At 31.1% G+C, this 17142-nt stretch overlaps 3 protein-coding genes across 3 annotated transcripts; all 3 read left to right on the top strand.

Moving 5' to 3' along the window:
* Positions 1 to 3526: 3526 nt before the first annotated feature.
* On the top strand, positions 3527 to 6375 carry LOC103571939 (pro-resilin). Its single transcript, XM_053740785.1, has 5 exons — positions 3527 to 3535; positions 3653 to 3854; positions 3937 to 5039; positions 5122 to 5845; positions 6143 to 6375. Exons 1-5 carry the CDS (start codon positions 3527 to 3529, stop codon positions 6373 to 6375), a joined length of 2271 nt encoding a protein of 756 aa, XP_053596760.1.
* Positions 6376 to 7448: 1073 nt separating this feature from the next.
* On the top strand, positions 7449 to 8780 carry LOC103571931 (pro-resilin). The gene is made up of 3 exons (XM_008550285.2): positions 7449 to 7460; positions 8132 to 8260; positions 8532 to 8780. The coding sequence occupies exons 1-3, from the start codon at positions 7449 to 7451 to the stop codon at positions 8778 to 8780; spliced, it is 390 nt and encodes a 129-aa protein (XP_008548507.2).
* Positions 8781 to 9689: 909 nt separating this feature from the next.
* Positions 9690 to 12330, top strand: LOC128668254 (uncharacterized). Its single transcript, XM_053740784.1, has 6 exons — positions 9690 to 9759; positions 9840 to 10460; positions 10545 to 10804; positions 11602 to 11670; positions 11941 to 12030; positions 12271 to 12330. Exons 1-6 carry the CDS (start codon positions 9690 to 9692, stop codon positions 12328 to 12330), a joined length of 1170 nt encoding a protein of 389 aa, XP_053596759.1.
* Positions 12331 to 17142: the final 4812 nt, after the last annotated feature.

Genomic DNA, 17142 nt, shown 5'->3' with positions numbered 1-17142 from the left:
GAATGGTCTGTTGCCTTGCAATAGTTTATTATTAGTAGAGTAAATTTAAGACAATGGTATTAAAATTAAAAATTTTAAGTATCTATGTTAAATTGTTACTATTTAGATGAATCTATACTTTTAATTATATAACACAATATTATATTATATTTGTTTTAAATTGTAAAATAATTCAAGATATAAATACCTTTAAGTGCTTTATCATAAATGTATATGTTGGACGATATTCTTGTATTGAACTCTACTATTTTAGTTTTAGTTATTTATTATTCAGGATTTAATATATTAAACTCATCACTACGTCATTCTTAATATAAGTACTAATTAAAAGTATTCACTTGGCTAGTAACTAGTGACAAGTAACTACCATTTTTATATATGTAAAAAAATTATATTTTTAAAATAAAGTATACCCTGAAGTTATTTTAAAATTAATGAATTCCAAACTTACGAAGTAGACAAGTTATATTAGAATTGTCAGTCTTGCTGGGTGAAAGTAATTAAATTAGTTTCTCTTCACATATCAAATAACACAAATAATTATTAAAGATAATATTCAAATAATTTACTCATTTAACTAAAGTTAATTATTGTAAATTAAAGAATCATCTAGGATTTACATAATTTATTTATCATTAAAAGTAAAATATAAATTCCAACAGATTAAAAAGTAATATTAGCAGAGTGAATAAAATTATTAATATAAATAGCACACAAGCATTGGGATTCTTTATAATAAAAATTAAATAAAAGATGTATTGAAAGAGCCACAAACGATGTTTATGGTGTGATATTGGAATACGCAATGTGCCGACAATCTAGTTTACGATCAACGTTTATATATTTAGATATACCTTATATCTCTATGTATCATCATCATAATATATCTATATAGAGTTTAAAATGCAAAACTATTTCGTAAGAAGAGGACGAAGAGGATGAATAAGACGAATAAGACGAATAAGAAGGAGAAGAAGAAGAGACAGCTGTAGATCGATGTTGCCACGGTAAATTAGATCAGGTGAAGTGTATTGCCTAACCAAGGACTGCGAGAGCGCATCTCTTGAGGAGGTAGTTTCCGTTTGAATGGCAGTTACCATCTAACTCTCATGCCAGCCACTTTTCCAATGTGAAATAGCGAAATTCTCGTCTCAGTACTCCTACTATTACCACTACATTTACGACAACTACACTAACTTTCGTGTGAAATACTCGTTAATGTACACACATACACATACATTTACATAAACATCTTGACTACATCATCACTAATATATATCTATATATATATTCACAATTTATTATCATTATTATTGAGCGAAGCATATTTTAATTAACTACCAGCATCTTTATACCCGGTCATCAAATTAAATAATATTTTTATTCTAATTTAATTTAACAACAATCAGCACAAGAGAAATGTATAATGATGGATATGGTTTAAAAATTAAATAATAATTATACTGAGAGTTATTTTTGTATTGAGGCATAAAATACGTTTATGGAAAAATAATTGAAATGAAATTACAGACAAAACCAAGCGAGCCATCAATAATTAATGATGATGATGATAATAATAATAATTGAAAATTAACGCACATCAATTACACAATAAGTGATATTGAAAGCCTGACTAGATTTCAATAAACTCATTATGCAATATAACATCACATCACCTGGAGCGCATCTTACGTTACAGCTCTACATCTTTCACGAGTTAGAGGATTGCACAAAACTTGTTCTTCTTCTGATGCATACAAGACAAGAGAAGAACATGTTTGATTTTTTTTCTCTTTTCTTTTATTTTATCTCACAGTTTTTAAGTATAGCTATATCTATTTTATGTGTATATATATAAATATATACACCTTCGTATTCAACTGTCGTTAAGATGATTCCAATGGCTGTATAGTAATACAGATAGTATTATACGCTGGTGGTATGGGAAGAGATGAGGACGTTCTTGTCACCCGCGCCGTGCGCTATTCTTAAATAATCCTATGACGAAAGTTGCCTGCTTACTTTGTTCTTATATCTATATTATATATATATATATATATGGGTAAAAACGTATCTCATATACACGTTTATCCACATTTTATATAAGGATAATAACAGCCAACCAATCTTATTTGCATCACAAACGAAAAATATTATTCTTGCAATATAATCCTTTTTTATTTCATCTTCTTTAAATTTTTTTTATGGCAATCTAGATCATACAATCTAGGACAATAACTTTTTTGTAACTCGCGTACTTGATTCTTTTATTTATTTTTTTTTTTTTTTTTTTTTTTTACCTTATTGCATCTCCTTTTCTATAATCTTAAGTTAAGTATGCACATTATTTCGCGAGAGTAAAAGTCTTCTCATTCGACAATTATAAACTTTTATTTAAATTACATTGTCAAGATATTAATGCGGTTAAGTAAATAATATGTGACATTGAGAAATTTATCGCAATGAGATATTTAATGTGTGCATTGCGTATCAAAAGAAAAAAAAAACAAAAACTATTGATATTTTATTAAAAATAAAAAGTCAATAGCAGATGGGGGAGGAGAATATAAAAATATAAGAATATAAGAATATAAAAATAAAAGGCTATATAGCTATATAGAATGGCTCAATAAATTGAGTGTAACGGATCTCTGTTATTTTGCAATGACTATTCTCATGTATTAGAGAGTGTAAAAATAAATCCGGAGGTAAAATCGGAGCAAGAGCCAACGACAAACGTGTAAGTTAAGGGGTAGGGGTATGTAATATACAAGTATCGTTATCGGGTTCGGGTCTTTGCTGCTGTATATAGGAGATAGATGAGGATGCCACCAAAGATCCGTTTTCCATGTGTTGTAAAAGATTGTGTATGACCCCACTATATCTATATCTATAATATTACCACCAATACATAATGCAGAGTTAGTAAATATATACTGAATGGAGATCCGCCACCGTCACCGATACCGTCACCGTCACTGTAACCGTCACCCACCGATAGGATCCCAATGTTAGTGGCATTACGCGACTATGTCGATCTTCAACAGTAAATCTTAACCATGTTGCTGTATTTACTGGTTTTGCCGATTGCTCCTGCTCCTGCTCCCGCTTATACTAGTGCTGCTTACTTGCCCTCCTGCCTGCTATCCATTTAATCCATGATTCTGAATCACGGATCGTCTTCGGGGATATATAAAGCGGATTAGAGCCGACGAGTTTGTCATTCCCACGACACCACTCTCAGGTGGTGGGTTAGTTGTTTTGTTGTTAGTACCATTATTAATATTATTATTATTATTATTATTATAACTTTGTTGCTTATTATAAATTGCAAACTACGAGGAGCAACAGAAGAAGGTAACAAGAGACAACAAGAGCTGCTGTGAAATAAGACCACACACAACTTGGTCACTTACGAAAATTTCTCAGACACACATATTTCCCCTTGTTGGGGAAACATCAACACTATTGTGATTAACTTTTTTTTTTTCACACTTGCCATACTTTTATTTAATACTGCATCATCATGTTTAAGGTAAGTGGCGCAATTTAAGATACATTTTATTTTATTTACGCGTCTATACTGGATAAATTTAGTTTTTTTAATTTTATTTTTTATGGATTTAATTTAAAACTGCAAACAACTTTTCAGTTAATGCTGTTAGCGTCAGTGGTGACCGCGATATTGGCAAAACCAGAACCACCCGTAAATTCTTATCTACCACCGGGAGGATCTCGAGGCGGTGGTTTTGGTGGTAGTGGTAATGGAGACAGACCTTTGGACAGTTTTAGACCACCGCCAATTGATGGCAATGGAGCTGGTGGACGACCATCGAGCTCTTACGGTCCTCCGGGTAAATAAATATTTTATATTTTATTTATTTTTAAATTCCAACTATAGAAATTTTAAATTAATTTATTTGTGTGATACTTAAGGTGGACAAGGTGGTCAAGGAGGACAAAATGGCGGTGGTGGTGGTGGTGGTTTTGGAAATCAAGGTAGTCCAGGAGGAAGACCGTCAAGTAATTATGGACCACCAGGTTCTCAGGGAGGAAATGGTTTTGGAGGACAAGGCGGTCAAGGGGGACAAAATGGTGGTGGTTTTGGCAATCAGGGGGGTTCAGGGGGAAGACCTTCAAGTAGTTATGGACCTCCAGGGGCTACTCAAGGAGGAAATGGTTTTGGTGGGCAGGGAAGTCAAGGAGGACAAAATGGTGGTGGTTTTGGTAATCAGGGTAGTTCAGGAGGAAGACCGTCAAGTAATTATGGGCCACCAGGTTCTCAGGGAGGGAATGGTTTTGGAGGACAAGGCGGTCAAGGGGGACAAAATGGTGGTAGTTTTGGCAATCAAGGGGGTTCAGGGGGAAGACCTTCAAGTAGTTATGGACCTCCAGGGGCTACTCAAGGAGGAAATGGTTTTGGTGGGCAGGGAAGTCAAGGAGGACAAAATGGTGGTGGTTTTGGTAATCAGGGAAATTCAGGAGGAAGGCCCTCAAGTAATTATGGACCACCAGGTGCTCAGGGAGGTAACGGTTTTGGAGGACAAGGTGGTCAAGGAGGACAAAACGGTGGTGGTTTTGGAAATCAGGGAAATTCAGGAGGAAGGCCCTCAAGTAATTATGGACCACCAGGTGCTCAGGGAGGTAACGGTTTTGGAGGACAAGGTGGTCAAGGAGGACAAAACGGTGGTGGTTTTGGAAATCAGGGAAATTCAGGAGGAAGGCCCTCAAGTAATTATGGACCACCAGGTTCTCAGGGAGGAAATGGTTTTGGAGGACAAGGCGGTCAAGGGGGACAAAATGATGGTGGTTTTGGAAATCAGGGAAATTCAGGAGGAAGGCCCTCAAGTAATTATGGACCACCAGGTGCTCAGGGAGGTAACGGTTTTGGTGGACAAGGTGGTCAAGGGGGTGGTGTGTCTGATAGTTACGCCCCTCCTGCTTCTGGTGTTCAAACAGGATCCGGAGGACAAAATGGTGGGGGTTATGGCACTGGAAATAGCAACGGTAACGGTGGATCTAATGATGAAGAAAGCAATGTATAAATATTTTTTATAAAAATTATTTTAAGTATATAAATTGAATTTATATTGATTGTACATTTTTTTTTTTTATTATTAGGAACCAGCTAAATATGATTTTACATACGAAGTTAAAGATCCTCAATCAGGAGTTGATTTTGGTCAGACAGAAAGCCGAGATGGTGATCGAGCACAAGGTATGTTTAACGTGCTCTTACCAGATGGAAGAAAACAAATTGTTGAATATGAAGCTGATCAAGATGGTTTCAAACCACAAATAAGATATGAAGGTGAAGCCAATACCGATGTTGGTGCTAATGGCGCTGGTGGAGCTGGTAGTAATAATGGATATCCCTCTGGTGGGCCAAGTGGACCAGGAGGTAACAATGGAGGTTATCCTTCAGGTGGTCCAGGTGGAAACAATGGAGGTTATCCTTCTGGTGGGCAAGCAGGAAATGATGGTGGTTACCCTTCAGGTGGACCAGGAGGCAACAGTGGAGGTTATCCTTCAGGTGGGCCAGGAGGCAACAGTGGAGGTTATCCTTCAGGTGGGCCAGGAGGCAACAGTGGAGGTTATCCTTCAGGTGGACCAGGAGGCAACAGTGGAAGTGGACAAGCAGGAAATGGTGGTGGTTATCCGTCAGGTGGGCCAAGTGGGAATAACGGACGTGGAAGTGGAGGATATCCTTCTGGTGGACCAAATAGAAATGATGGAAACAATGGTTACCCATCCGGTGGTCCAAGTAATTTTGGTGATAATGGTAATAACAGAAACGGTGGAGGTGGGTATCCTTCTGGTGGCCCCGGAGGTAACAACGAAAGCGGTGAGTTATTATTAGAAAAATTTGTATAAACCTTTATATAATAATAATAATTTACGTAACAAGTGGACTAAGCTAGGAATTATTTGTCAAGGGCAATGATTATATCACGAGTCAGAGTGGTCAAGACATTGACAACATTGTGCTTTACGAATAATAATCTAGTCTATCTGTTACGCACTGTACGTGTTTCAACACATGTTTGATTATCCTGATTTATAAAAACCTGTACATCAAAGTCAGGATAGTCGTTTAGCAATACTAAAATAATAATATTTACGAATAAATAATGTTTTACAGGGTATCCATCAAACCGTCCTAATGGTGGTGGTAGCGGTGGTGGTGGTGGTTTTGTAGGATCATCCGGTGGAAGTGGAAATGAAGGCTATCCTTCTGGTAGACCCAGCGGCAACGGTAGTAATGGCAGTAGTGGTAGAGGATTTGGAAGTGGAGGCGGAGGTGGAGGTGGAGGTGGAGGCTACCCCTCGGGAAGTGGTGGAGATGCCGCAGCAAATGGTGGATATCAATATTGATCTTCCTGATAATTTGATACTCAAAGTGTACTTCTGAAATGGTGAGATAAAATGGGACACGATATCCGATCTCCGCATGTAATCTAGACTTAAACTACTCGTTTTCTCAAGGTAACTTTGTGGAGTTGAGTTTCCAGATCTTCGATAAGTTCAACATCTCTTTTATTTTTTTTTTCTTAGCCAATTAACTTGCTCTATTTTTGACTTAAATTATTATTATTATTATTTTTTTTTTTATAATGACAATTATTATCATTTTATCGTTTGTAATGTAGAACAGTGGTAGTTTGTGAATTGAAGATATTTTTACACTGACTGTTGAACAAATTGAGATCCATGATATTTAAATAAAATCTGCAAATAAACAAGCAGATACTTGACAATCCCTAGATAAATCGTTTCCGCTTGGTGTAATACCTTGTTATAATACTCAGTATTTTTATATTCTATTTTATATATCTTTTAAGTGTATTATTTAATAGAAAACGAATTATAGCCGCGTATATTATAAAAAACATAATACTCTCACAATAAAGTATTATTATTACAATAAATATTAACTTGTCTATTTATTTTTACCATTCATCGAGTTCCTTTTATAAAAATAGTTGACTACCGGCAAAGATTATTTATTTGACAGTGATAAATTTATTATTTTTTATCATCAATTTCGTAATTTTTTAAAGTTTTTTCTGAATTAATTAAGAGTAAAATTACGATGAATATTAATTATTATCAAATTATAATAAGATATTGAGAAAAAAATATAATTTTAATAATAATAATAATAATAATAATAATAATAATAAAAAAGTGAATGCAATTTAAAGGAATAAATCCAAAAATTCTTGGGAGTTTAGCAGCAACAAATGTTGTAGCGCAAATCTGCGGTTTCTTTATTATATTTTATTAACGGTTATACATTTAGATTATGTCCACAGCCAGATGGCTAATGACTGTATTTAAATAATCTTTGGATTGCACGAGCAACCGGGAATCGAGTATAAAGACTTCTGCAAAGCCGTTCGCTTATCTTAGTTTTGTGAAAACCAAAGGGTCGTGTCAAACTGCTCATGATTTCAAAGGTGAGTATATACATTTTAAATATCAATCGTATACATATATATATATATATATATATATACCTATACACACTACACATAGATATACGATATACGATATATATATATATATATATATAAAACTATTAGTCAAAAGGAAAATGGTCTATTCATCATCAAAGTTACCGTCGGCTTTGATCTATTTCAAAGCATAATTACAACTACATTTAAAGAGTACGCATTAATTAAATTTCCGGAGTCTATAGAGCACCGTGAGTTGAACCTCTCGATATAAATTGAAATGATTAAAAGTTAAATTAAAATTATAAAATACCTAAAGAACTTTGTGATCAATAATGATGATAATTTAATTAATTGAAGTGAAGGAAAAGTTTTAAATAAATAAATATATACATTTATAGAATGTAAAAGATTTGATGGAATAATAGATTTGTACGTGTTCACTGCGGCTATCAGGAACTACTGTCACACTTGTCAATCAGCTTTAACAGTTTCAATTTAAACCTGATAATTAAGTATGCACAAGCGGTCAATAATTAAACAATAATAAATTTATTCCAACATGAGCATGAATTGTTTTAATTTACATATAGGTTTGGCGGAAAACCATCAGTAGTATTAGTGTAATCGTTTATCATGAATAAATCTATATAATTGACACTATTGTGTTATAGGCCCTAATTGTCGTTGGTACGATGTTGGTACCGATTATTTTTGGTGTACCACAAGGGCCCTCTTATCTACCACCAAGTGGTGGACGGCCAACTGGCGGTGGTACTGGACATCCTGATGATTGGGCTGGGGTATTTATCATTATTATCATTATTATTATTATTATTATTATTATTATTAAATTAACACTCTTGTTTCATAATGGTTGAGCTACAATTGGTGTAATTATGTCTGATGATGAAAACTTAATTTTCACACAGAATATTTTATAAAACAATAGAAACATGAGAGGATAAAAAAATAATAATCCTTAAATTATGAAATTATTTAAGTAAATGTTGGCTGGTTAATTAAATAGAGAGAATAGTCTTACAATAATAATAATGTTAAATATATTTTTAGGATCCGGCAAATTATGAGTATTCATATGAAGTTCAAGATGCAGGACTTGGTGTTGATTTTGGACACCGCGAAATGCGAAAAGACGAAGAGGCTAAAGGAAGTTATCATGTTTTACTTCCAGACGGTAGAACACAATTTGTTGAATATGTTGCAGACGCGGGTGGATATCGACCGGTGATCCGGTATGAAGGAACGGCGACATATCCAGCATCTGGACCCTCTGGAAATGATGAGGGCTACAAATATTGATACAATCATGCCATATAAGATAATCCTTTTCCAATTCGTTAAATTATCACGATAAATCCTCGTCTATTCTGCTACTTGGCTATTTATTGTCTTATATAATATCGTAATAAAAAATAATAATATTAACTATAAATCAAGTGATAGATATATAAAAATATAAAATATAATGATGACTGATAATCCAATAAATGATTTTCTAAATCATCGAAAAAATTTAATCGTTTAACTTTATTACCTCATTCACTTTTATTTCATAAATTTTATTTTATTTTAAATACAATACTTAAATATTTATATTATTGTATAATCGACAGTTTTTATTCATTTTAAATTTTATTCCGTCTCTGTAGAAAATTTTAAAAAATATAAAACATACCCTCGGGGTAAAATAAAAATTTAAATTCATATGTACATAATTTTTCTTCAATTTATTCAATATAATATTATAAAATGATAGTAATAATTCATCCGTTACAGATAGTAAAAATATTACAAGATAATTACCAGTATTCATAAATATTTATCACTAAAAACAATGACAATATATAAATAATAAATAAATATGTAGTGTATAAAATAATAATTTAAAAGGAAAGTTAATAATTAAATTTTCTTTAGGATCGATGATCGACCACAATTAACCCTGGATATCCACTTTTACCCCTCGGGGTTTCGTGATCAGTGCAAAACCCATTAGAGCTACTGTTGACATTTCACAGCTGTGTATATTTGAATTATTAATTATATCACTGGAGAATCGCACGAGTGTCAGTTATATACTCACGCGATACTATTATAAATATATCCATATCTATATGGATAGATGAATGTATACTGTAACAATTTAGTCGACAGAAAGTATATTAAAGGAGTAGAGTTACTTTTAAAATAACATAAGCTATACAGAGTATGACATCTCGTAAACCACGAAATTTAATTAAAGAGAATTGGTCATCTCTTTGTGTGACCGCGGTTCTTGGTAGTTATTTATTTTTATTTATAATTATATATTAGATATTATAAAATATTTAAGTGTATGATAATCGTTTTAATTTACAGGACTTCGTCCAATTGAATTATGTAAAACAAAATTATTTGGATACATATACGTTATTACAATATTAATATTATACTATACGCAGATATATTTTGTAAATGAAGAGGTAAATAAAGTTTACGACTACTTAGATATGATATCATTAGCAGTATACGTAAGGATACACAGAGTTAAATATTATATAAATGCGATAGTATTAACTCTTATGATAATAACGAGTGTATTAAAATATGAGCTTGTGACAAATAATGTATACTCAAGTCTTAATGAAATTGACAGAAAGCTCATGTTATTAAACACTAAATTAAATTATGAAAAATACATGAGAGAGAATATAATTCAAGTGGTTGGAATTATTATGTTTACTATTTTAATAGGATTGACGGAATATTTTAGCTTTAAAAATGCATCAAGTAATTTTACGATGTTTAATTTAATGTGGTTTGGAAATCAATTTCCTCAAATAGTTAATAGTGCTGCAATAGTTACTTTTGTTATAATAATATCAGATTGTTGTAGAAGACATCAAATTATTAATGATTTAATTTATAAATTGAGAAATATCAGCAAAGAAATAACTAATAACAATAATACTGATGTTATTTCACAAGAAATGCATAATGGTAATAGTAATAACAATAATACTTATGTAATAATAAATCATAAATAATATTATTATTATTATTATTAATAATTTTATATCACAGGATTAAAACTCAAGCTTTTACGTCAGATATATGAAATTTTGAGCAGTACAGTGATGATAATGAATGAAGCATATGGATTTATGTTAATTTTAACATTTATAACTCACTTTATCGGCATCTCAGTACATCTTAATACAATATACATGACATTTGGAGATCAAAATTACATTGTAGATTTAATCGTTGATTTTTTATGGGCTTGCTTCTATTTTGGAAAACTAATTTACATAATAAATGCCTGTCAGTCATTTGAACGTGAGGTAAAATACATAAATAATTTTAATAATTAACTCTTCATCATCATTATAATAATAATAATAATAATAATAATGATACTCAACATTGTTAAAATAATTAGTATAATTATTTCAATTAGCGTAAGTAGTATTAAATTAATTAATTAAATAATCAATAATGGTTTTCTATCAAATGATTATCAAATGAGTTGAGTAGTGAATTTTAATGCGTGATCTCTCAAACTAATTATTTAGTATTTCTGTTTATATTGACTATAAACCTAGATTAGAGATAACTCATAAAATAATTCCGCTTTTACTCTTTATCTTACTCTCACAAATACGGTTGCTCATTCGACATAGCTCTCTATAGCTCTATAGCTCTATAGCTTCATACAATTTTATCTCTCTTTAATTCTACTGTCACCGCAAAATCTATTAACCCTCGAGTGCTGCTGTCTGTGAGTAGATTATAAAGCGTCTATTCACACAGACAGAGACTACAGATACTAATAAAAGTACACAAGTACACAAGTACACAAGTACACAAGTACTAAACGAACGTAATAGAGCACGCAGTGACAATTGTGTGAAATTATTCGATTGGTCAAAGCTTTGACTCCTTTGTCATCTTCGGTTCATACAATCATCAGAAAATACAAATGAAAAGTAGAACAGGTATACAGACACAGACAGTAGTATCATCATCATTCTTATAATCATCATCATCACATCATCAGAACTTGGGCAATTACACGACATTCACTTTGTCATATATAACATAATATATAATAAAATAATGGTGTCTGTGAAACATACAGGGAAAGCGTGCCAGTAAACTGCTACATGAATGCCGAATCGACTCAGATCATAATTTGCTTAAGCAAGAGGTTAGTGCATCAATTTTATTACCTATTTTTTAACTTTTTTTCATTTATTGCATTTTTCAGCTATTTTATTACATGATGATGAACATTGTTATAGAGTACAATTGTTTCTCACCAAGCATCATTATTTATCATCAATCGTTTTTACATATTTATTATTGTATCATCGTAATTATTATCATTATTAGTAATAGTAATTTTGAAAACTCAGCAGGTTGTTGCAACGGCATTCCAATAATTTTTTATTGCCCTATCTTGTATCTCACGTTTCAGACTGAATCATTTGCACGGCAAGTAAGAAACGTGGATATTAAAATCACCGCGAGCAATTTATTCATCATCGATTATTCGGCCCTGTGGAAGGTGATGATTTAATAATAGAAATAATATATACTTTTTAAATTATTATAGTTGTAATAATAATAATAATAACTATTATTATGTATTTGAATATTTTCAAACGTCTATTTCAATCAAAATTCCGATTAATCATTACATATCAAATAAAATGTAATATTAAATATAGAACTCAACTAATATGATTATTATTATTATTATTATATGACGATACTGCATTATTAACGTTATTTAAAATATTTGTAGATTGTCCTCGGTCAGACAGCCTACGTCTTCTTCCTGTCGCAATTCACCAACACCAAATGAGAATACAGAGATAAAAAAAAAAAAAAGAAAGAGATACACAGCCGATGAGAGAGAATCAACGCAATACAATTTGTCTCTTGTTGTTAAATGTTGTAGTTGTAGTTGTAGTTGTAGTTGTTAATGCTGATGATGTTGTTACTGTTGACGATCCTTTCTCGCATAGGCGGACAAAAGTTTTCGTCTAGTCACATACACACATTAATTCATTCTCTCAATAGAACACAACGGGATGACAACTAAACTCACCGGTTGGATGTTGGATCACCATTCGAGCACTATTGTTTGATAAATGCCTTAAATTACATATTAATACTACACTACATTACATGACATTACATTACATTAACATAAACATTTATATGCTATAATATTGTGTAATCGGCTGTTGTTAAAGCTCTTCTTTACCAAATTTATTTTACCATTACCCAAAAAGATAAATTTAGATCTCTGAATATAATTTAACACACTCTATTAAAACAATTTAATACGTGCTTGGTATTTATCCGGTTCAGGGAACCTCGTGACCCTCTTCTTCTTTTTTATCTCCTCCTTTTTGTCCTTGTTGTTCTTTTATTCTTTAAAAAGCACAATTTGCGCCTTCTTCCTTACGCATTTTCAACAGAAATAACGTTCTCGTAGCACGCAACAGCCTCTCTAATTTCCCTTATATATCAGTTACTTTTGTCGAAAAAATATATAAAACCGGTAAAAATTGCGAGTGTGTGTAAGTTTGTGATACACTTGCATAATTATTTTTTCCCTTCTTATTTTATGACTATAAGGATTTATCTTAAACTTTTTCCACCAAAATATATTGGATATATATACATGCATACACATACGAAAACTCGAGAGAGGACAAGCGACTGCGGCAAGCCATCAAAAGACTCGACTTCTTCAACGAGCTCTCCTCACGAGAGATAAGAGATCTTTAACTAATAGCTCACTCTTTGCGTAATGGACACTCTTATTTTTAACTTTTGAGTCTTTGTTTTTTTCCCTTATTCTTATTCTTTAGTCGTGAAATAAAATAAAGCTGAGTATGCACTTATTCGTCTGATTAAAATAAGAGTTAAAATAAAATAAAATTAGAGCTATTCAGAATATAAAATTTAACCTATTTAATGTAATCTACAATTATATATGCACATGTAATCAATAACTGTATAAATATATTTATGTAGTTATAAAATAAAATTAACATGATTATATACTTTTTGCAGAGTTATTAAATTCTCTAATACTATATTAATATAATAACTGTGATAGATGTAAGTTTAATTGAAATATTATCGGAATTAGGTAGCAATTAAAGGTACCGATAATTAATTCTATAAATAATAGAATAAATTTATATAACTACTGTTCATGAAGCCAATGTATACTTTATTGAACACTTGACAAGTTAATAAAGTTATAAATGAGTCTGCATTTAGAATAATTTAGAACAAAAAATTAAAAGTTTGTAATTATTTGAATTCGAATTACAATTTTAATAGCTAATAGATTCACTTATAGTTGAAATACGATAATTAAAAAAAAAAAAATAGAAACTGTGTTAATGTAATGTTATTAAGTTAATTTATAGTACTGTTTGTAATTAAGTAATTATTTTGATAAAATAAAAATGAAAGGATATATAAAATATAATTCAAATTAATAATTATAAGAAGCAAAGAGTATAAGCGAGTGAATGAATAGATCTATATTAAATGGTTCTAATTTATTTGTAAAAAGCCTATCCCACGCAGGAACGGTAAGCCTACTCTCTCATCTCTTTGTATAATCCGTATCATCATCATCATCATCATCATTGCATATATAGGATAGGGGCTTTTGTATATATATATATATATATATATATATGTACATTTTTTATTTCCGACGGCGAGAAGCGCGTTTGTATATTGCGCAATTTAAGAGCAAGGGGAACGGCTCTGTGGAGCATCAAACGAGCGAGCATCCAAGTATGGATGCTGGATAGAGAAAGATAAAAAAAAATCAAATAGTTTATTATGTAACAAGTGGTAGTATGTATTGTAGGGGAGCATATACGATATCGCGTATAAAATCAAACGCAATAATCTAGGCCCTTTTTATTTAAAAATATTCAGAATAACCCATTCACCTTTAAATTTATGCTCTTTATCGGCACTCAAATGATATTACCACCAGATAAATCCAAGCCCTACAATTTCGTTTTATTTTATTTCCGACTCAATGAGGAAGGTAAAAAAATACGGCTTCCTTTCTTTATTATCAACTAATCGAAGTTGAATTAAAATTGTATAGTATAATAATGAAAGGAAAAAGTTTTTAAGAAATCGAAGGAGCTCATTAAATTCCTGTCAGAATTGAATTTTGTTGTATAAAAGTAATAAAATAAAAAATAGCTTTAAAGTATACGATTGAAATGAAAATTCAAAGTGGCCCTTGATGCAAATATTTTCTTAAGACCGTCTAATTAAAATCAACAGTTATTCGTCTGTAAGATCTCAGCAATTGAATTTATTTTATTCCAACAATATGCATTGAGGTAATTTTTTAAACATTAAATTATATATATTTAAATATTAAAAAAAAATATAATAATATGTTTATACTACTACTACTAAAGTTAATTCGTTTAAATTTCCTTAATTTTGTATGCGGCAATAATCTTGAAAAGGTTATTTAAAACTTTTTTTAAAATACACTTGCAAGTACACTAAAAATAGATGGGTAAAATAAAATCTATAGCCACTCTAGCTTCGAAACGGCACTATGCAATTACCTCGATTTAATGAACCTAGTTATTTGAAACGCTAACCAATTGTGCGAAAACTTTGAGAGTGAAAATCGCATCGCAGGTTAACTAAAAAAGAAAAAAAAATCAAAACTAGTTTCAAACGTCAATTAATATGAAAAATAAAATAAATTTATCTGATTTTTTATTTATTTTGAATCTATATAATCCGTATTTTAATTGCATAATATGAGATGAAAAAACAAAAGGGTGACGAACTGATTGAATTGTTGATTGAATGAATGAAGGTGGTGGGAAAAGAATAAAATAGGTTGAGGTCAGTAGAAACTCACAAATTATTTACGAGGGTAGTAGCAAATGTTATGTGCGACTCATCGTCACGCATTGCGCGGTTCACTTGATATACCACAAAAACCCAGGAGCCCCTGTACCAAAACCAACCACAGGACCGCTATCCTTATTTTATATACATTCAACTGTACATGTATTATAACTGATGTGAATAGGGATGCCTATAGCTGTAGGTTACACTTGCAATTCATGGGCCACAACATATTAAGCTTGTCCCCGTGATGCTATGAATTCATAACGATTTATATACCCAAGCTTGAGCAAACCCCCAGCTCAAATTATTCATCCCCTTTGGTAGTAACCGACAGAACATGTAACAACCAGTTTACCTCTCGACAATCACAACTAAATATATTTATTATATAAAACATACATATACAATACTCACTGGTGAAAATTATATATAGTAATAGTAATAGTAGTAAGAGGAGGGTGAAAAGTGACTATAGTGTACACTAACTAACTCAATTGTAACACTTGTCAATTATAACAATACTGAGTAACGCATGTGAAACTAACAATTATTCGATCGTTGTATAAAAATAACCCAATTAAATTTACCTATAGGATACATTTTTTTAGCCAATTAAAAATTTTTTTATCATTAAAAAATAATAATCAATCATTGCAAACCTGTTAGTTTTTTTTCTTTTTTTTTTTTGTTTGCTTCATAACTTTTACAACTTTTTTTTTCCTTTTTTTATACAAAAACCAATTTTTCTAGTGGTTTATTTTTCAATTTATATTTTCATTCTCCAATTGAAAATTAAAAATTTGTTCAATCAACTTTAATAAATACCATTGTACATTTTGAACAATATCCAAACCGCGTATATAAAAAAAAAATAAAAAAAAAAACAATACAACAAATTTTCTACATGCTTTCAAAATGATTTAATTTAAAAAATAAAAATTCTCACAGTAACATACTATTAATATCTTATAATCACGATACAGAGTAATAAAATAAATAAAATATAAGCTCGTAATAACAGTCAAACAATAAGATTAAATAATCTTTTATTTATATTAATTATTATAGACGTTTATCATCCTTAATAAGATATCATGATGCTTCACGAAAACAAGTTTAAAATATCAGAGAGGCATTATTATATTTAATAATAAGATCTCCACAAAATAATAATCAATAAAAATTGCGTGGCATACATTAGTTAAATTTATCCAGCAGCGCACGCGTTAAATAAAGTGTGTAATGAATTAACCAAGGAAACAACTTGGGCTGTAAAATATCGATACACCCCGGGTAAACTGACACGTTAATTTATTATCTGATCCTAACCGAACCAGCTTAAACGCTTTTATACCTACTATATACAACTCTCAATTTCTATGTTGTTGTTGTTGATGTTGTTGTTGTTGTTGTTGTTGATGACGTTGTTGTAATATACTTTTTGATAGGCTCCTTGGGGCCACTGGGTTACTCGAGATCGATTAACGAAGGTGTCTCAATTTTATAGCAAAGCCTATATTGCTCATTACTTTGATACATATACACTTATATACAGTATAAGAAAAAAATTAGAGATATGTTATTGCGCATAAAAAGTATAAGTAGCATATAATAAATGAAATAAGCAGGAGCTCTCGCGGTATTTTTATAGAATATATATGTATATAACTAGCGGGAGATGAACGCGTGCGTAACCACGATGATGGTGATGATGATGATGATGATGATGATGATGATGATG

Source organism: Microplitis demolitor, chromosome 7 (assembly GCF_026212275.2).
Source record: "Microplitis demolitor isolate Queensland-Clemson2020A chromosome 7, iyMicDemo2.1a, whole genome shotgun sequence".
Lineage (NCBI taxonomy): Eukaryota > Metazoa > Arthropoda > Insecta > Hymenoptera > Braconidae > Microplitis > Microplitis demolitor.
The sequence above is the reverse complement of the archived record's forward strand: the minus strand, read 5'-3'. Positions and strand labels throughout refer to the sequence as shown.